General features: G+C 36.8%; 1 protein-coding gene across 2 annotated transcripts in view; it reads right to left on the reverse strand.

Moving 5' to 3' along the window:
- Nucleotides 1–2,377: 2,377 nt before the first annotated feature.
- Nucleotides 2,378–21,121, reverse strand: part of NPFFR2 (neuropeptide FF receptor 2) — a 127,832-nt gene continuing 109,088 nt past the window's right edge. For both annotated transcript variants that reach the window (XM_001158763.7, XM_054683020.2), the window contains one exon: nucleotides 2,378–14,408. In XM_001158763.7, coding sequence (XP_001158763.2) covers nucleotides 13,574–14,408 — 835 coding nt within the window. In that variant the 3' untranslated portion in view covers nucleotides 2,378–13,573. The remainder of the gene's footprint in view (nucleotides 14,409–21,121) is intronic.

Here is a 21,121-nt window from a genome sequence, read left to right on the forward strand (position 1 = left end):
TGGGAATGCAAATTAGTTCAACTCTGTGGAAAACAGTTCGGAAAGTGCTCAAAGAATTAAAAACAGAGCTACCATTGGACCTAACAATCCCATTACTGGGATACCCAAACAGAAATAAATCTTTCTACCAAAAAGACACCTGCACTCATTTGTCTATTGCAGGACTATTTACAACAGCAAAGACATAGAATCATCCCAGGTTCCCAACAGTGGTAGACTGAATAAAGAAAATGGTGCTACAAATGCAACACAGAATACTATGCAGCCATAAAAGAGAAATAAATCATGTCTCTTGCAGCAATGCAGATGCAGCAGGAGGCCATTACCCTAAGCAAATTAACACAGAAACGGAAAACCAAATACCACATATTCTTGCTTACAAGTGGTAACAAAACTTTGGGTACTCACGTATATAAAGATGGCAGCAACAAACACTGGAGATTCTCAAAGAAGGGAGGGAGGGAGGGGGTGAGGGTTGAAAAATTACATATCAAGTACTGTGTTCACTACTTAGATGACTTCCAGTAACAGAAGCCCAAACCTCAGCATCATACAATATACCCATGTAACAAACCAGCACATGTGCCCCTGAACTTAAAATAAAAATGTTAAAAACAGAACCTCCATTTAGAAGTATGACTGAATGAGCACAGACTTTGGAACTGTATGGACATGTGACCAATGCAGAGCTTCATCAGAGTTTGGGTATACAATCTTAGGTAAGTCACTTGGCATCTCTTGAGTTCTACTTTTAACACCAATAAAATGAGGATAAACAACACATATGTGAAAGTTTGAAGTCAAACAAAAATTATATAAAATTTTGGTACATAAGGCTCAATAAGAGACTGAGTTCTTGTTGTTGTTTGTTTGCTATGGTTTACGTGGTCAATTTAAAACAGTCATCTAAATCAGCAGTACCCAACCTTTTTGGCACCAGGGACCAGTTTCATGGAAGATAATTTTTCCATTGACCAGGGGTGGGGGATGGTTTGAGGATGTTTCAAGTGCATTACATTTATTGTGCACTTTATTTATATTATTGTTACATTGTAATATATAATTAAATAATTATAGAATCAGTGGGAGCCCTGAGCTTGTTTTCCTGCAAGTAGACAGTTCCATCTGGGGGTGATGGAAGACAGTGGCAGATCATCAGGCATTAGATTCTCATAAGGAGCATGCAACCTAGATCCCTTACATGCTCAGTTCACAATAGAGTTCATGCTATGTATGAGAATCTAATATTGTGGGTGATTTCAGAGGAGGTGGGGCTCAAGTGGTAATGTGAGCAATGGGGAATGGCTGTAAACACAGATGAAGCTTCACTTGCTAGCCTGTCACTCACCTTCTGCTGTGTAGCCCAGTTCCTAACAGGCCACGGACCTCCGTGGCCCAGGGGTGGGGGATCCCTAATCTAAACAGTACTGACTTTTATCTACGTAGTACTGAGCCTCTTAAAAATAAGTAATAGATACTAGACAGGTATGAACCATGTTTCCTATTGGTAAATAAGGTACAGTTCTAATCTACTTACATATGGTATTTCATTAAATTTCAAAATGATCCTATTATATCTATTTTACGTTTAGAAACTGAGCTGGGATGCAAAGAAGACCATCTCAACACTTAACAAACATTTTAAATTACTGCTCTATTTTAATATTAGTATTTCTATGCTTCAGCTTCTGTGTCTACCTGAAAAGGTGCTTAGTGATAATACCTACCTCGTAGCATGTAAGGATTATGATGCAATGCCTATAAAGACCATAGGACAGTGCCTGGCTCATTATAAAAACTCATTAAATGTTGACATGGTTATAGTTTGGCTCTACTGCTCACTTGTTTTGTGACTTTGGACAATCTTCTTAACATGTATAAGGTCAGTTCTTCATCAAAATGGGCATACTAATGGCTAATACATGGTGATGCTGTGAAGACTTAAGGAACATCGACAGTTCATAGCTCTTGTTAAGAGTGGTGCCACTAAGGATTTTTGGCTTGATTTCCTTAATCCAACTAGCTTAAATAATAAAACTATTTGGCTTTGTCCGAAAATTTTTATATGGAATAAATGTCTAATGACTATAATTTTAAAATAAGTACTCTTCTGTTGTGATACTTAAAAAATAGTTTTTCAAATAGAGATTCCAAATTTTTAGAGATATGCTTTTAGAAAATTGAAATCAATATTAAGAAACTAATAGAAAAAAATGCTGGTAATATAGTTCCTGGCAAAGTTCTTTATCTGAAATTAACTCACTATCATTATGCTTTGGTAATAAGTAAAGTATCATTGTGAGCTCTTCAGTAAGAAAAATATATTTGCTTACAAGAAATATTTAATAGAAAACCAAGAATTCTGATTGGACAAATGTTTTATTTATTTTATTCCAGTCCACAATCACAGATCATAATGTTTTATCCAAGAGGCAATGCAGATATTAGAGTAACAAGTTCATAAGTTACAACACTTGTTCTGACATTCAATTTACTCAAAATCAATGATTATTCACTTACATCTCTAAGGCAATATGCTAAGTGCTAAAGATACAAAGATTTAAAAATAGATTATTTTTCCTCAAAAGCCCACAGTATAAAAAAGGAAAGCAATAAATGAAAAAAAGCATTTGATATATATTAAGCAATGATACATAGTCCATTATTAGTCCACTCTCATTCCTGCAGGATTGAGATTTTCACCATTATTAATTTTTTCCATTTTAACCTTAATTAGTATTTGTATGCTACATATATGTCATCTTCTGTAACAATGACTCTGTAACTGGTGAAAGCTTACACAAAGTCACTACTCAGGGCTAATTTATCAGGTGAAGAAACTTTCTTGACTTTCTTTTTTATTCAATATTTTTAAATTTGGCTTTTCCTACCTGAATATGTGGTATGTGCAATTGCAGACATAATTATATGAAGAGCAAGCAGTTTCAAATGCTTTATGTGACTCATTTAAGAACAATTTTGCAAATAGGTAATATTATCACCTCATTTTACAAATGAGGACACTGATGCACAGAAGGTTTAATTACCTTGCCCATAATCATGCAACTGATAACAAGCAATGAATCCTTGATTGGAACCTCTCTTCCTGCTCTGGTATCTTTTGTTTTAACTGCCACACTACCATAACTGTGGGCCATGTGAGGCATTAGCCACTGGAAAGACCATGATTATCCTCTTTCTATATTATAATCAGCAACTATAAAACATAAAACATTCCTATTCTGAAATTCATGCAGCTTCTTATAGTCTTCAAATTGTAACTTTCTATGTAAATTCATTCAAGCTGAATCTTTGGATTTTTTAATGTATGTATTTTTAATGTCTTGTTTGCTGAATTGGACATATGTTTAATGTGTATGTGGTATAATCCATGCTCCACTAACCACCATCATTCACTATCCAGAGAAAAGAAATGCACTACAGCACAATCCCTAAGCATGGGAGAAGTACAAGCGACCACCAGGTGGAGCGGCTGTCACTGGATGCTTGGTAAATGTTACCTAAGACAGAAGGCAGATTCAAACTAGAATTCCTTAACTAGTTATAACGCAAGCCAGGCAGAGATATCATTGAATGAAAGAACCTATTAAAAAGTATAGAAAATATTTTTCCTTACAAAAATGTACACTTCAAACAAATCAAATAACTGATTTTTTAAAAAAGAAGATGAAGTGTATTCTTTTTATATTTCTCCCATAAAAAAAATGATCACAAACTTAGTGGCACTTAGTTGGCACAATTCCTCTCCATCTGTGGACCTATAAACCAAACAAGCAGGTTACCTGCTTCTAAAATACAATAGTAGGGCTGGCATAGGATAACATTTACAGGCGTTCCTTCTCAAAAGGAGAGAAAATGGAAGGAAAAATAGGAGTCACCAATCCCAAATATTTTTTTAAATCCAGTGATGCAGATTCCCTTAGGTTCTAAGCCCTAGGAATAATCTTCTGTGGCTTGTGGTTTTGATTCCCTCTGAGCTCTTGGCTCTGCCCTCTAAGCTCTTAGCTCTTTTATGTGGGCTCATGGCTTTGCCTTTTGAGTTTTCAACTCTGTCCTTATTGTCATCTTCCCTTATTCATGAAAGGTATCACCTTTTACAGTTGAAGAGTTTTACCAGCTTGTTTTTTGCCTATAGAATTTTGGGAATTTTAGAGCCTTCTTTCATGTCATCCCCTCTCAGTCATTTTTAGTTTAATCAGGTAGTGTTTTCTGCTGATATAACATTCTCAAAAACTTGGTGGGTCTCCTATGTAGGCAACAGATTAAATTCTATTACACAAGAGGATCCTCAACAGATTTTTCAAAGATAATCCCATTTCCATTTTTGGCTTCTGCTGAGATGGCTAAGGGTATCTATGAGTCACATGCTTACTCTCTGAATACTCTGATCTTTTGTTTTTCTGAAATTTAGCAAAAGATTATCCAAACATACCCTGGATTTTTTTCATATAGCATACTTTTCTGACAATGACTCCCTTAATTTCATTTTTTGCAATCCAAATAGTCTTTGAAGTTCTCAAACTATCAAAACATGTTTTCTTTTATTAAAGACCATTCTTCCCTTAATTTATTTCCTCTTGAATTTTACTATAATCAACAAGAAGCAACCAAGCCATGCCTACAATATTTTGCTCAAAAATTTTCTCAGCTAAATATCCAAGTTCTAATTTCCACAAAATGACAAGACCTAATTCTATGAAACCTCTGCCACTATATAACAAGGCTCTCCTTTCCTCAAATTTCCCTAACATGCCCCTCATTTCCTTCTGAGTCTGTACAAGCAGTGCCTTAAACATCCACTTTTCTACTAAGAGTCTTTTCATGACAATGTAGGCATTCTCTAAAGTGATAAATGTTTCTCTCTCTCCTGGTTCTTATTTCTTTCTCAGTTTTCACTAACAGAATTGCTAATATCCATATTTTTACCAACAGCCCATTCAAAAAGATCTAGGCTTAGTCTATCAGGATCCTCAGAATTCTTCCAAACCCTCTTCATTGCCATATTTCAAGCCACTTACACCTACTTATTGTCACTGTGGCTTCTCACTTCCAGGCACCAGGGCCTGCATTCATTTTCTATTATGGCCACAACAAATTACCACAAACTTAGTGTGTCAAAACAACACAAATATATATTCTTACAGTCCCATAGGTTATAAGTGCAACATAGGCCTTACTGGGCTAAAATCAAGTCATCATCAGGGCTGTATTTCTTTCTGGAAGCTCTAGAGGAAAAACGCATTTCCTTGCCTTTTCCATCTCTAGAGGCCACTCATGACATTCCTTGAGTCATGTCCCTTTCCCACACATTCAAAGACAGGTTTCAATTTTTCTCAAATTGTGCCACTCTGATCTCTGTTATAGTCAGAGTTTCTTTTGCCTCTCCCTTCTGTATCTTTCTTCTGCTTAGAAGTACCCTTATGATTATGTTGGGTCTACCTAAATAATCCAGAATGATTTTTTCATTTCTAGATTCTTAGCTTAAGTACATCTGCGAAGTTTCTTTTGTCAAATACAGTAACATACTTAGAAATGCCAGGGATTTAGACATGGATATCTTAGAAGGGAGGAAACTATTATTTTACCTACCACAGAAAGCAAATGTCTTGTGTAAAGACTTGAAAGTACTTTCTAAAATCAAAATTAAAAAATGATTTCAAAAATAAAAAATAGTATATTTGATAATGTAAAAATGTAAACAATCTGTTCTCTCTTTTTTCTATAGTAGTAGAATTTAGACTGGGCACATGGCTGCTTACCTGAAGACTACATTTCCCAGCTGTCCTTGAAGATTGGCGTGGCTATGTGAGTAAATTTCGCTAACTGTATATAAACAACAGTGATTTGTATACTTTCCAGGTTTTCCACAATTTAAAGACCGACTACCTGCCCTAGTAGTGGGTCCCAGCTGTCCTTGAAGATTGGCGTGGCTATGTGAGTACATTTGGCTAACTGTATATAAGCAGCAATGACTTGTATGCTTTCCAGGTTTTCCACAATTTAAAGACCCACTACCTGCCCTAGAGCTCTTCCTTTCCCTCCCCATGTTCTTATACATGGATGTGCCTATTGGTTAGTTGTGACCATGGAGACAAGAACAAAACTCTGTGGAGAAATTAACTAGTTTTCCATAATTATTCAGATAGTAAATATTTTAGGCTTTGTCAACTGGATGGTCTCTGTGTCAATTACTCAGATCTTCTATTCTAGCACAAAAGCAGCTATAGACAATCTATAAATAAAATGGGCAGAGCTGTGTTCTAATAAGATTGTACCTGCTAAAATGTGGTGGAGGGCCAGATTTGAGGGTAGTTTGCTGATTCCTGCTCTTTAGCAGTCAGAAGGAAGGAATCTGGGTTTCTAAATAAATGCTATGCTAAACTAGACCACTCCCATCAGGTATAATTTTATGAGAGAGATATAATTATCTATCTTCTTTAAGTCACTTAAAAAAAAAACTCTTTCAAGGCTGAGGTCTTTACCCTCATATCTGTATGCATACATGTGCACACAGGTGCATGTTGAATAAGGGAAAATGTAGCTATCTGCCTGCTACTCAAAGATTAATATCTTGAATTAGAGAGTGTGTTTACAAGTTGCTAAGAAAAATAAATGGAGATGAGGGCAAAAACCATGAAGAGGGAATTGACTAAGGTGGAAATGCAAATGAATACAAGTGAAGACAAATGAATACAAATGAATCAAATTAAATGTAGAATATTTTTTAATGTTCAATTGTGTAGCAATACACATGGGGATACAAGTTCTTTCTTATCAAATTGGCAAAACAACTAGTTTTATGGAATGCGTAGTATTTGAGAGTAAGTGAGTGAACAAAGTTTTACATCACTAAGTGAGGTATTAAATGTTAAAAATCTTTCCAAGAAATATTTGACAATCTGCATTAAAACAGTAAGAAATGTACATGCATTTTTGGCCAAGTAATTGAATTTCTTGGAAGTCTGTTCTAAGATGTGTCGTGGGAAGTCAGGGACCCCAAACGGAGTGACTGGCTGAAGCCATGGCAGAAGAATGTGGATTGTGAAGATTTCATGGACATTTATTAGTTCCCCAAATTAATACTTTTGTAATTTCTTATGCCTGTCTTTACTGCAATCTCTAAACATAAATTGTAAAGATTTCATGGACACTTATCACTTCCCCAATCAATACCCTTGTGATTTCCTATGCCTGTCTTTACTTTAATCTCTTAATCTTGTCAGCTGAGGAGGATGTATATTGCCTCAGGACCCTGTAATAATTGCATTAACTGCACAAATTGTACAGCATGTGTGTTTGAGCAATATGAAATGTGGGCACCTTGGAAAAAGAACAGGATAACAGCAATAGTTCAGGGAATAAGAGAGATAACCTTAAACTCTCACCACCGGTGAGCCAAGCAGAACAGAGCCATATTTCTCTTCTTTCAAAAGCAAATGGGAGAAATATCGCTGAATTCTTTTTCTCAGCATGGAACATCCCTGAGAAAGAGAATACGTGCCTGGAGGTATAGGCTTATAAACAGCCCCCCCCCAGGTGCGCCTGTCTGTGAAGGTCGAGACTGCAGAGGTGAAATAGACTCCAGTCTCCCATAGCGCTCCCAGGCTTATTAGGAAGAGGAAATTCCCGCCTAATAAATTTTGGTCAGACCGGTTGATCTCAAAACCCTGTCTCCTGATAAGATGTTATCAATAACAATGGTGCCCAAAACTTCATTAGCAATTTTAATTTCACCCCGTCCTGTGGTCCTGTGATCTCACCCTGCCTCCACTTGCCTTGTGATATTCTATTACCTTGTAAAGTACTTGATGTCTGTGACCCACACCTATTCGCACACTCCCTCCCCTTTTGAAACTCCCTAATAAAAACTTGCTGGTTTTTGCAGCTTGTGGGGCATCACGGAACCTACCGACATGTGATGTCTCCCTGAGATGCCCAGCTTTAAAAATTCTCTCTTTTGTACTCTGTCCCTTTATTTCTCAAGCTGGCCGACGCTTAAGGAAAATAGAAAAGAACCTACATGAATATCGGGGCAGGTTCCCCGATAAAGATGATTATAAATATGCCCAGTATTTTACAAGGTGTAAATAACTGTATCATTTTATAAAATGTAAGAAATAATTTATATTTCCAGGTACAGGGAAGAAACTCAATAAATAATGGAAGTGGAATGAAAATAAAATATTTTGATGACTACTAAACAACATAAAACATGTCCTTGATACACTAAGTTACATAAAAAGGTAATAAAGTATATGCCTCAGAATCATAGTGAAAGAAAGCATGTACCCTTGCCCACAAATGACAGCAAGAATGATTATCAGTAAGTGACAGCAGAATAATGATTTTATTTTATTTTACTTTATTTTATTTCATCTGCTTTTGTATATTACTTAATGTTTCTATTATGTTCTGAATTATTTCAATATTTAAAAATAAAATAACACATATTCATAAATAAATTTAATGAAAATTAAAAACTGGTAATATTTGCAACCAGTTAATTTGCTCAAATATTTATCATGTGTCCATTATGAGCCACACACTCTCTTAGACACTGAATGATACAATGATAAACAAGACAAAAATCTTTGCCTTTATGGATTTTGCTTCTTGGTAGGGGATAGATATTAAACAAGTAATTCAATAAATTTTGAAGATTATTGCAGATAATTAGAAGAGCTATGCAGGAAATAGGCAAGGCTCAGGTGGGGTTTCAGTTGAACACTGAAGGCTAAGGGGGAGCCGATATGTGAAGGTAAATGGGGAGGACATTCCTGGCAGGAAGAACACAGGTGCACAACACAGAAGCAGCAAAGGGCTTGGCCGATGTCAGAGGAAGAGACAGACAGTCTGTGTGAATGATGAGTATTGAGTTCAAGATGAGGTTAAGAGGTAGGCAAGGGCAGAAAAGGTAAATGTATGTAAGCCTAGGAGTTTGTTTCTTTCCTAATTTGAAAGGAAACTATTGATGGCTTTGAAATGAGAAAGTGACATCTAACTTGTTTTTTAAAAAGATTGTTCTGCCTTTTATTGAAGATGCTATGCCTTAAATACAAAAATGTGTAGCAATGAATAAAAATACAAAAGGAAACAAAAAATACACAGGGAAAATGGCCAAAGAATAGGAAGAGGAAGAAATATAAATTAGTAAGAAACAGAGCAATGTTCAACTACACTAGTAATCAAAACAAATTTAACTGATTTTTCACATATAAAAGTAGCAAAGTTGAAGAAAAACTTAACGTGTTAAGGATACTGTGAGATGATCAGCCACAAAACTGGAATTTTATATTAATAGTTTTAAAAATAACAAGGTACATATCAAAAGTATTACAAAAATGCTCTTTCTAGTAATTTTCCTGCTAGGAATCTACTTTAGGAAATAATCACTATTGGCAAATTTTATATACAGGGTGCTGAAGTAAGTGTTAGTTGAAATATGTGTTTTCAGTGTGTTTTTTTTCTTCTTGCTAGAGGGATTATGTGTAATTTTATTCTCTTCTTTGTACTATTCTGTGTTTCTCACAAATTCTACAAGTAGCCCAGGTATTATTTTACAATCAGAAAAATGGTGATTGAAGAAGTGGTTAAGAGGTAGTCCAAAATAAGTTCATCATAACACACAGATGATATGATATAGAAGGAAAAAATAACGTTTTGGAATTATATGTTTCTGAGTTACAAACTTGTTTGTACTACTTTCAAGCTTCATGACTTTGAGTAAACCAGCTTCTCTTAGACTTGGTACTCTCATCTGTAAAATGGGAATAATACATACCTTGGAGTGCTCTAGTGAGGGTTATCAAACATGTAAAATATAACCTAGCATGGGCTTGAGACTATTATAACTACTACTCCTATTAATACTTTTCACTATCATCGAGACAGCAACAATCATTTAGCCTTTGCTAAGTTATAGTTTCTCTGCTTTTTATTATACAAACTTCCCCCCATCATTTAATACTCACAGCAGACCAGGAGGAAGGAGCTATTGTTATTCCCATATTACAGATAAGAAAATTCAGGCATAGGAAATTTGTTTGTACAAAGCACTAAGCTATTAGGTAGCAAATCATATATGACTATATAACCTAAATCTTAGTGACTATGCATGTTCAAGACATTTTAGCTTTCTTTATCTGTTATTTTGTTGTTTGAATTCATAGAAAAGCTCTCCTTTGTCTGTAACAGGTATACTAGAATCTCTATGCAAAATTCTACTTGTTCAGAATTAGACATTCCTCTTAAGCAACATGACAGATGGTTTTTGCCTGTGGCAATTATCTAGCATATATGTATTTACTGCCTATTACTGTGATCCACACTGTAGGGGATCTAAAGATGAGAAAGGCCTAATTCATTATGCCCTTAAGAAATTTATATTCTAGTTGCAAGCACAAGACAAAGCAATTACAAGTTAGGTTGTCATATATAAGAGGTACATAGTACTTAGAAAAGAATAACAATTTCTGCTGTAAGAATGCAGACTTCTGAGAGAGGTGGCTTTTTAACAGATCTTGGACAAAATATAGACAGTCAAATAAGGGAGTAAAGCAGTGAATAAGTAATAAATGAGGAAAAACACAACAATCTAGGCTGACCATTTCTGACTTGAGTTTTGAAAACAATTTGTGTCAGAGATATAATCAGGAGATGAGGGCCAGTCCATGGTGGGCTTTTAAAATGCACATCTTTTAAGAGGCAGAGAGCCTATTACAAAAAGAGAGAGAGCTATTATAAGAAATATAATAGATAGACTCCCAGAGACTTACTTATATTTGTCAAACTATTTATTAATGAAAGAAAGCAAATTAGTCCTCCAGTTCAGGAACATGCCTTTGCCAACTTTAGAAATAATTAAAAGATGCAAGACTGAACATCAGGATAAGATGCAGTAAGGGGAGTTTTGTAACCATTAGGGAAGATGAAACAGGGAATAGAAGGTGATAAAAGCAGGCAGATGAATGGGAGGACATGCAATTTAGTGATAATGAGTTTCAAGTGCTGACAGAATGTGATCTGTCTGAGGAGGCCCATAAGAAAGTGATAGTCTATATCAAAATAATCTTCTATGCCTGAGTACACTGACTGTAAATAGTATTTCAGTAAATCAAGATAAAAGAATATATGGTCAAATTCTATACCTACAACTTTTAAGAGTTGCCCTTCATAATTGTAGGAAATAACACTTGTATATTCAAATAACACATGGCTCAATTCAACTAAAAACTCAACAATTGGCTGGGTGTGGTGGCTCACACCTATGGTCCCAGCACTTTGGGGGGCCGAGGTGAGTAGATCACCCGAAATCAAGAGTTCAAGACCAGCCTGGCCAACATGGCGAAACTCCGTCTCTACTAAAAATATGCAAAAATTAGGCCAGGTGCAGTGACTCATGCCTGTAATCCCAGCACTTTGGGAGGCCCAGGCGGGCTGATCACACAGTCAGGAGATCGAGACCATCCTGGCTAACATGGTGAAACCCTGTCTCTACTAAAAATACAAAAAATTAGCCAGGCGTGGTGGCGGGCGCCTGTAGTCCCAGCTACTTGGGATGCTGAGGCAGGACAATGGCGTGAACCTGGGAGGCGGAGCTTGCAGTGAGCTGAGATCATGTCACTGCACTCCAGCCTGGGCGACAGAGTGAGACTCCATCTCAAAAAAAAGCAAAAATTAGCCAGGTGCAGTGGTGCGTACCTGTAATCCCAGCTACTGGGGAGGCTGAGGCAGGAGAATTCCTTAAACCTGGGAGGTGGAGGTTGCATTCAGCAGAGATCACACCACTGCACTCCAGCCTATCCAACCTAGGCAACAGAGAGAGACTTCGTAAAAAAAAAAAAAAAAAACCCAAAAAAACAAAAACAAACAAATAAGCAAAAAACTACAATTATTTCTCAAAAGACTAGAATGTGGAAAAGTTTTATTCCATTTAGTGTTGCTATAATGGAATTCTGAGGTTTTGTAATTTACAAAGAAAAGAGGTTTATTTGGCTCACAATTGTGGTGACTGGAAAGTTTAAGAGCATGGCACTGGCATCTGCTTGGCTTCTGGTGAGGGCCATGTCCTACGTTACAACGTGGCAGAGAAGCAGAAAAGTGAGCAGGCATGTCCAAAGAGACAAAACATGAGAAGAATCTTGCTTTACAACAACCCACTTTTGCCATAATGAATCCAGTTTCAGAAGAGTAAGAACTCACTCCTGTGAAATGACATTAACCTATTAATGAGGGTGGTGCCCCCATGATCTGATCACCTCCCTCTAGGTTCCAGCTTCCCACACTGCCACACTGGGAATCAAATTTTACCATGAGTTTTGATGGAGACAAACCACATCCAAACCATAGCAAATGCTTTTAGTTTGAACCACAAAAATGACTGAAAAAAGTAAAATAGCTTCACTTCTAGAAATTTATTTTTATTTGCCAAACTGTTTATTTTGTTATAATTTCCAATTTTCTAGAGATTTACCTCATCCTAGAATAAAAGCTAACGCTGACAACCATTATCATTAGATAATTCTAACATAGCTGAAACCAGGGGTTGTTAATTCATTTTTAAACAATAATACTAATTTACTAAACCCAGGGTGCTGGATTTAAATGTGCTCAGTAGAAGATTTGAAATAATTGTTCTTGCTCTCTATGTGAGAGTCATGATAATTGTTAAACATCTATGATTAAACACTTCAAAGAAAGGTGCCGTTTTTCTGCTAACTGCTGCATTATTAAAGGGTTTGCTTCTTTACATCAGAGATTCTGTTAGAAAAAGGGGTTAAGTTGGGGTCCTCAATCAGCTCTGTAACAAATGTGTGTTCAACTAGGGCATAAACTTCACTTATGAAAATATGAAAAAGCCAACAAAAACTCCTTTGTACTCTTTTTAAAAAATCAACTTTTAAATATAAAGAAATATGTGTCCCTTTATTTGCTACTACAGTTCTAATACACAGGAAGTGAGGGCCTCTGTGATATAATTACCCATGGACCTATAATATCTTGCCTTTGTAGATTAACCGAAATGAAGTAATGGAAATGAGAAAAACAACAGCAGAGAATTTCATGTGATTGAATGTATTTCTTAGAAAACCAAGTACAGTTTATAAACATAAGCAGAGTAATAGTCTTGTAATGTAAAATTTTAAATCCAAAATCAAAGGAGAAATTGATAAAATCTAGTTTCATGCAAAGCACTGCTCATCATCACCATTTGGGGAAAATACACACACACACATGCACGCACGCGTGCAAGCTTGATTTGACGCATACACAAATGGTTAAGTTGGGAAAGATGAGGCTTTGTAAACTGTTCTCTAGAAATATATTTATTCATGCAAACATGTCTAAGTCACTCTACGTATTTTTATACAACATAAGATTGTTTATGATCTTATGACCATTTTTGTTTATTTTTGTTTTTTTGCCAGAGAGGGCTTTCAGTAAATGTTTTATTTAGAACATTCTTTGAAAAATTTGAAGTGCAAAGCCACAAAAAGCAATCGATTTAAATATATAATGCATAGTAGAGTTAGGATTATCACACTAGCTCTTTTTAAATCTCACTGCTGTTAGTAGTTTCTTTTAATTCTTCCATCACTAATTCCTGTTGGGGTTTTTCAGCACTTTTCCTACAAAGCAAGTTTTCCTCATGAGGGTTTTGAAATGTAGATTCCTGGACAAGCTGATTAGATGTGTTTATGAGCACATGGCTTTTAGCTTTTAGGGCATAAGCTTCCATAGGCTTTGCTCTTTTTTGGCAGAGGTGGAGCTGGAAAGCTTCTTGGAAACCACGGCGGAAATTCTCGTTGAAGAAACCATAAATGATGGGATTGACACTGCTGTTGCCGAATGCCAGCCAGTGTGCGAAAGGGTAGATGTAGATGTTGATGATCTGCAGTTCATTTGGAGAAAGGTCAGCGTAGTCTGAGAGCATCATTAGAGTCCACAGGGGCAGCCATGACAAAATAAAAAGCAGGGCCACAATCAGGAGCATCTTAATGACCTTCTGCTTCTTCCTGGACACCACGTGCCACTGCTCCTGGTTCTTCCTGCCTGTGTGAGGAACTGCAGCCCTGAAGAGTGAAATTCCAATCCTTCCATACATGATGACAATGAGGGAGAGGGGAGCCAGGTAGATGTTGGCAAACAGCACAGTGGTGTAGATCTTCCTCATTTCCTGATTTGGCCAATCTTCCCGGCACCAGTAGACTGGACTGGTTTTATTCTGGGAGTTGAGTCTCACTCGGTAATATTTTTCTTCTTGCACATGTAACATTACTGCAGATGGAGACATAATGGTGATGGCTAGGACCCAGATGATCATAATAATGACAAACGCTGTCTTTACAGTGAGCTTTGGTTTAAAAGGGTAGACCACACACCGGAACCTGCAATTAAAGACAAATATAAATGAGGCACTGCTTCATCACTTCTGACCAAGTCATACACCAAATTTATGTATGTAGTTACAGGCCTCTCACCCCACAGTCCCCTCAAAAATATAGTAAGTTACCATTTATAGTAGAAAGGCATGAATTGTCATTTTCTGTAATTGATAAGAGATAAATTTTAATTCAAAATTTGAATAAATGGAGTATAGCAGACACTGTTAATAATAAAAAGTAACAAAGAACATGAATGCCTAAAACCGTTTCAGACTCTGTTCCATTAATTTGCATGGACTGTCTCTTTTTTTTTTTTTTTTTTAATTATACTTTAAGTTTTAGGGTACATGTGCACATTGTGCAGGTTAGTTACATATGTATACATGTGCCATGCTGGTGCGCTGCACCCACTAACTCATCATCTAGCATTAGGTATATCTCCCAATGCTATCCCTCCCACCTCCCCCCTCCCCACCACAGTCCCCAGAGTATGATATTCCCCTTCCTGTGTCCATGTGATCTCATTGTTCAATTCCCACCTATGAGTGAGAATATGCGGTGTTTGGTTTTTTGTTCTTGCAATAGTTTACTGAGAATGATGGTTTCCAGTTTCATCCATGTCCCTACAAAGGATATGAACTCATCATTTTTTATGGCTGCATAGTATTCCATGGTGTATATGTGCCACATTTTCTTAATCCAGTCTATCATTGTTGGACATTTGGGTTGGTTCCAAGTCTTTGCTATTGTGAATAATGCCGCAATAAACATACGTGTGCATGTGTCTTTATAGCAGCATGATTTATAGTCATTTGGGTATATACCCAGTAATGGGATGGCTGGGTCAAATGGTATTTCCAGTTCTAGATCCCTGAGGAATCGCCACACTGACTTCCACAATGGTTGAACTAGTTTACAGTCCCACCAACAGTGTAAAAGTGTTCCTATTTCTCCACATCCTCTCCAGCACCTGTTGTTTCCTGACTTTTGAATGATTGCCATTCTAACTGGTGTGAGATGATATCTCATAGTGGTTTTGATTTGCATTTCTCTGATGGCCAGTGATGATGAGCATTTTTTCATGTGTTTTTTGGCTGCATAAATGTCTTCTTTTGAGAAGTGCCTGTTCATGTCCTTCGCCCACTTTTTGATGGGGTTGTTTGTTTTTTTCTTGTAAATTTGTTTGAGTTCACTGTAGATTCTGGATATTAGCCCTTTGTCAGATGAGTAGGTTGCGAAAATTTTCTCTCATGTTGTAGGTTGCCTATTCACTCTGATGGTAGTTTCTTTTGCTGTGCAGAAGCTCTTTAGTTTAATTAGATCCCATTTGTCAATTTTGGCTTTTGTTGCCATTGCTTTTGGTGTTTTGGACATGAAGTCCTTGCCCACGCCTATGTCCTGAATGGTAATGCCTAGTTTTTCTTCTAGGGTTTTTATGGTTTTAGGTCTAACGTTTAAATCTTTAATCCATCTTGAATTGATTTTTGTATAAGGTGTAAGGAAGGGATCCAGTTTCAGCTTTCTACATATGGCTAGCCAGTTTTCCCAGCACCATTTATTAAATAGGGAATCCTTTCCCCATTGCTTGTTTTTCTCAGGTTTGTCAAAGATCAGATAGTTGTAGGTAAGCGGCATTATTTCTGAGGGCTCTGTTCTGTTCCATTGATCTATATTTCTGTTTTGGTACCAGTACCATGTTGTTTTGGTTACTGTAGCCTTGTAGTATAGTTTGAAGTCAGGTAGTGTGATGCCTCCAGCTTTGTTCTTTTGGCTTAGGATTGACTTGGCGATGCGGGCTCTCTTTTGGTTCCATATGAACTTTAAAGTAATTTTTTCCAATTCTGTGAAGAAAGTCATTGGTAGCTTGATGGGGATGGCATTGAATCTGTAAATTACCTTGGGCAGTATGGCCATTTTCACGATATTGATTCTTCCTACCCATGAGCAAGGAATGTTCTTCCATTTGTTTGTATCCTCTTTTATTTCCTTGAGCAGTGGTTTGTAGTTCTCCTTGAAGAGGTGCTTCACATCCCTTGTAAGTTGGATTCCTAGGTATTTTATTCTCTTTGAAGCAATTGTGAATGGGAGTTCACTCATGATTTGGCTCTCTGTTTGTCTGTTGTTGGTGTATAAGAATGCTTGTGATTTTTGTACATTGATTTTGTATCCTGAGACTTTGCTGAAGTTGCTTATCAGCTTAAGGAGATTTTGGGCTGAGACGATGGGGTTTTCTAGATAAACAATCATGTCGTCTGCAAACAGGGACAATTTGACTTCCTCTTTTCCTAATTGAATACCCTTTATTTCCTTCTCCTGCCTGATTGCCCTGGCCAGAACTTCCAACACTATGTTGAATAGGAGCGGTGAGAGAGGGCATCCCTGTCTTGTGCCATGGACTGTCTCTTTAAGCCTCCTTGCTTAAAAGATAGGAAAACAGAATTGGAAATGTAAAAATCTTACCATTACACAGGATTTTAACACAAGTAGTTTGGCTTCAGAGCTCAAACTCAACCTCTACAGTGTCCTCTTTAGATGGGTAGCTCTTAGGCTGTGGTAGACTGCTGATCTGTAGCAATCAATGAACCTTTTATCCCTCAGGCTCTTGTGTGGTCCCCTACGCATTATCTGTGTAACTTGCTTTGACCAATAGGATATTAGCAAACATGATGCAAGCAGAAGCTTTTTATACACTTGCATGTGGGGCAGGTCCTTCTGGATGCTTCCTCTTAAAATCCAGACTTCAATTTCCAAGAAGCTTGAATTAGATGAAAGGCATGTAGAGAAAGATTCTGGGAGATAAGAGCTTAGCCATTTTGGATGTTCCAGCCCCAGTTTAGCTCCCAGAATAATGCTGCAACATGAGTGATTCCAGTTATAACACATGGAGCAGGAGGGTGAACAAAGAGGTGCCCAATTAACCCACAAAATCATGAGATGTAATAAACCAATATTGTTTGAAGCCACTAAGTGTTTTGCTGATTTGCTTTACAGCTGTAAAAATCTGAGAGTATTCATTATGAGTTTTGATTATGAGCCTTCCTAACATTCTATGTCCTCTGGTGAGTACAAAAATTCAGCGTCAGTATGTAGAGTAAGCCTGATTCATTTTACTATAATTTTGATATTGTGGATCTTGTTATTATTATTGAATTTCATTATGTTAATCAAAAGATAATCACACTATTATGCAACTGTGTAACATTTTATATTTTTTCAAAGTAACTATTACCTATTTAATCTTCTTTGATTTTTATGACTCCATAAAACTGAAATGTTATGAAAATTGTTACATTCCAGATCTGTAGATAAGAAAATGTAGAGTTTTAAGTGGCTGAGCAGCAACTCCAAATTAACTTATCTAACTTATCTTCATAGAATGACTAGTTAGCCTGGGCTTTGACTGCTCTGTTGTCATTCTTTATAACTCCTTCATGTGTAAGATCTTCTCTCTTCAACTTCAAGCGTTCTTCCAGTCTTCTAATCCGAGAATCCTCCCATTCACCTGCCGTGAAATTATGGGTAATTTCATAGACACAAACGTATGTATTTTGCTCTTTTTGAATACCTACTAATAGGGTTTTGGATATTATTGTTCAATTTACTTATTAAACAAATATATAAGTACATATATTTATATAGGAGATAAATTTTAACTCAAAATTTGAATAAATGGAGTATAGCAGACACTATTAACAATAAAAGTAATAATGAACAAATATAAAAGTACATATGTTTATCTGTACATATATGTATTTATATATTTGTATTTATAACAAATATATGTATTTATATATTTATATTTATAACAAATATATGTACTTACATATTTGTTTAATAAATGTACATATATAAGTATATATACTTATATATTTGTAAACATACATATATATGTGTTTGTGTGTATATATTCAGGAAGGCAAAGATGAATAAGATAGAGAATAGTCCCTGCTGAGAAAGTCAATGGAAATATAAAAATATTAAAAACTGTATAATAATTACTAAAATTCTGCTAAAAAGTTTGGACTTCATTTAAAGAGCAATGGGGATTCATTGAAGGATTTACATTGTAAAAGGCAGAATCATTTTTACAATTTAAGAAGCTTATTTGGGCTGCTATGAGAAAAAAATAAATTGGAGGTTGGCTTCCTGAGCCCGAAGGCCAGTTAGAAAACAATCTCAGTATTCCAAGTGGCAAAGGACAGTGGCCTGGTTCAGAACTAGTTAGCACTCAGAAATAATAGAATTTGGAGAGTGACAGCAAAATTGACAGAAAGAAGATTCAAGGATAAAGCTCAGGTTTTTTGTTTGAATTGAGTGACTGGTCCTGCCTTTCACTGATTTGGGGAGCATGAAAAAAACAGCTGCCTTTTATTTTGTTTGTGTATGGTGTGGGGCTTGGAATAATGAGTTCAGCTCTGGGCATGTTTAATTTAAGGCGCCTTTTGTTGAATGTGCAGTTGAAGTTGTACAGTAGGTGCTTTGGAACGTAACTGTAAAATTCAGGCAAAGGATTCAGTCAGGAGAAATCAGCCTGGGAATTTTTTTAGTTTGGCTTCCTGCAAAAGCTAGCCCTGAAAAAAAAAAGCATTTGAGTGCAAGTACAAGAAATAAAGATGTGGTAGTTTTAAAACATTTCCAAGTTCTTTGACATTGCTTCCAAATTCTATTCCCTTTTCCTTGGCTAAGGATTGATGACTCAATCTCATGAATAGAATGCAACAAAAATGATACCACATCATGATTTTTGCTGGTACTCTCTTCTGGGACACAAACCGTCAGAGCCCTGAACTGACATATAAGAAGTCCAGGTACCTTCAAGTAGCCTTGCTGGAGAGCCCATTTGGAGAGACCAATAGAGACAAAGCTCTCTTAGCCCCCACATATTCAAGTTCTCCCTGGACTAGGTACCAACAGGAGAGTGAAAGAAGGTTCAGCCCTAACCTTGAAGCTGCTCCACCTGACATCAAGTAGAACAGAGACAAGCTGTACTTTCTAAATCTGTACATATCACAGATTCATGACATAATAAATATTGCTGTCATTTTAACTCACTAAGTGGTTTGATTTGGGGGTGGTTCATTATATATCAATAGATAACTGAAAGTATAGAGAAGTCATTCATTAATGGGAAGGTAGATAGCGAGGGATGTGAATCAAACCATTTGTTGCAGAATTATGCAACCCAAGGGGAGAGAATGGTGAGTACATCAACTCTCATGAGATTTTAGTTGAGGGCTACTTCTAGGGGTATTAATTATCTGACATTTCTTGTCTGTTCTGCTTAGGAACTGAGACTTTGCACAATTTGGATTTGAGATACAGAGATGAAGATACTGGCAGTTGGATGTAAGACAGAACCCACTGAAAGTTTAAGAGATCTGGCAGAGCACTGAGAGTCTCTGCTACAAAAGTGTGATGGCTAATTTAATCCATCGACTTGACTGGGCCAAGGGGTGCTGAGATTGAATCTTATTTCTGGATGCGCCTATAAAAGTGTTTCTGGATAAGATTAGCATCTTAATCAGTGGATTCGGTAAAGTGGATTGCCCTCCCAGTGTGGGTAGGCATCATCCAGTCATCTGAGGGCCTGAATAGAACAAGAAGTGGAGGAAGGAGGAATTTGCCCCCTTTTTTCCCTGACGCATTGCTTGAGCTAGGACATCTCATATCATATTCTCCTGCCCACAGGATGCAATTTACACAAATGGCCAATTGCACAATTGGCTATCCCTAGTTCTCAGGCTTTGGGACTTGGACTGAATAATATCACTGGCTTTCTGAGGTCTCCAATTTACAGGCAGCATATTCTGAGATTTCTCAGTTTTCATAATTATGAGTCAATTTCTCGTAATAAATCTCTCTCTTTGTGGACAAATGTACCACTTCACCTGCCTTGTTCCAGCTGAACTACCTCTCTGCATTTCTCTGAACAAGTGCCTCCTATTTCAATGCCATAAGTATATACTTGTCTTAAGGGATGCCCTTTTCCCAGTTTCTTCTAAGGGTAAATTTCTGACTTCTCAAGGAATCAGAAGGTCTCACTTCTTTTGTGAATCCACTACTCCCTGTCCTAATAGGTAGAATTGATTATTATCTCTTTTGCATAGCTGTCAAACACTGGTCACCTATTAGAAAGCATTATTTGTAAATATTTGTTAATGACTTTGCCTGCTCCGCCAGATTGTAGCCTTCCTGAGGCAGCACTTCTAATTTGTTTTAGATGTTACCAACCCAGCCCAGTATCTGGCACATCATAAATGCTCAACAACATGTGTGAATGAATGAATGGATGAATGATTTTCAATCTTAAAATCTAGATAAAATTTCAGATTTATTTTAGCTCATTTGCATTTCTGCTGTTAGAAACGTCTATATTGTAGTGTGAAAAATAGGGAAATTTTACCATCTCCAATTATTTATTTTTAAAGTATGGAAAATTCAATAGTTTCATTTTCTTATTACTGAAACTTTAGTAGGTATGTTGCTCTTAAAGAGGTAGATATTCTCAGGTTCCGTTCCAAAATGGCCGGATAGGAACAGCTCTGGTCTGCAGCTCCCAGCATGATAGATGCAGAAGATGGGTTATTTCTGCATTTCCACCTGAGGTACCTGGTTCATCTCACTGGGACTGGTTGGACAGTGGGTGCAGCCCACGGAGGGTGAGCCAAAGCAGGACGGGGCATCACCTCAGCTGGGAAGCACAAGGGGTCGGGGAA

This window comes from Pan troglodytes, chromosome 3, assembly GCF_028858775.2.
Source record: "Pan troglodytes isolate AG18354 chromosome 3, NHGRI_mPanTro3-v2.0_pri, whole genome shotgun sequence".
NCBI lineage: Eukaryota > Metazoa > Chordata > Mammalia > Primates > Hominidae > Pan > Pan troglodytes.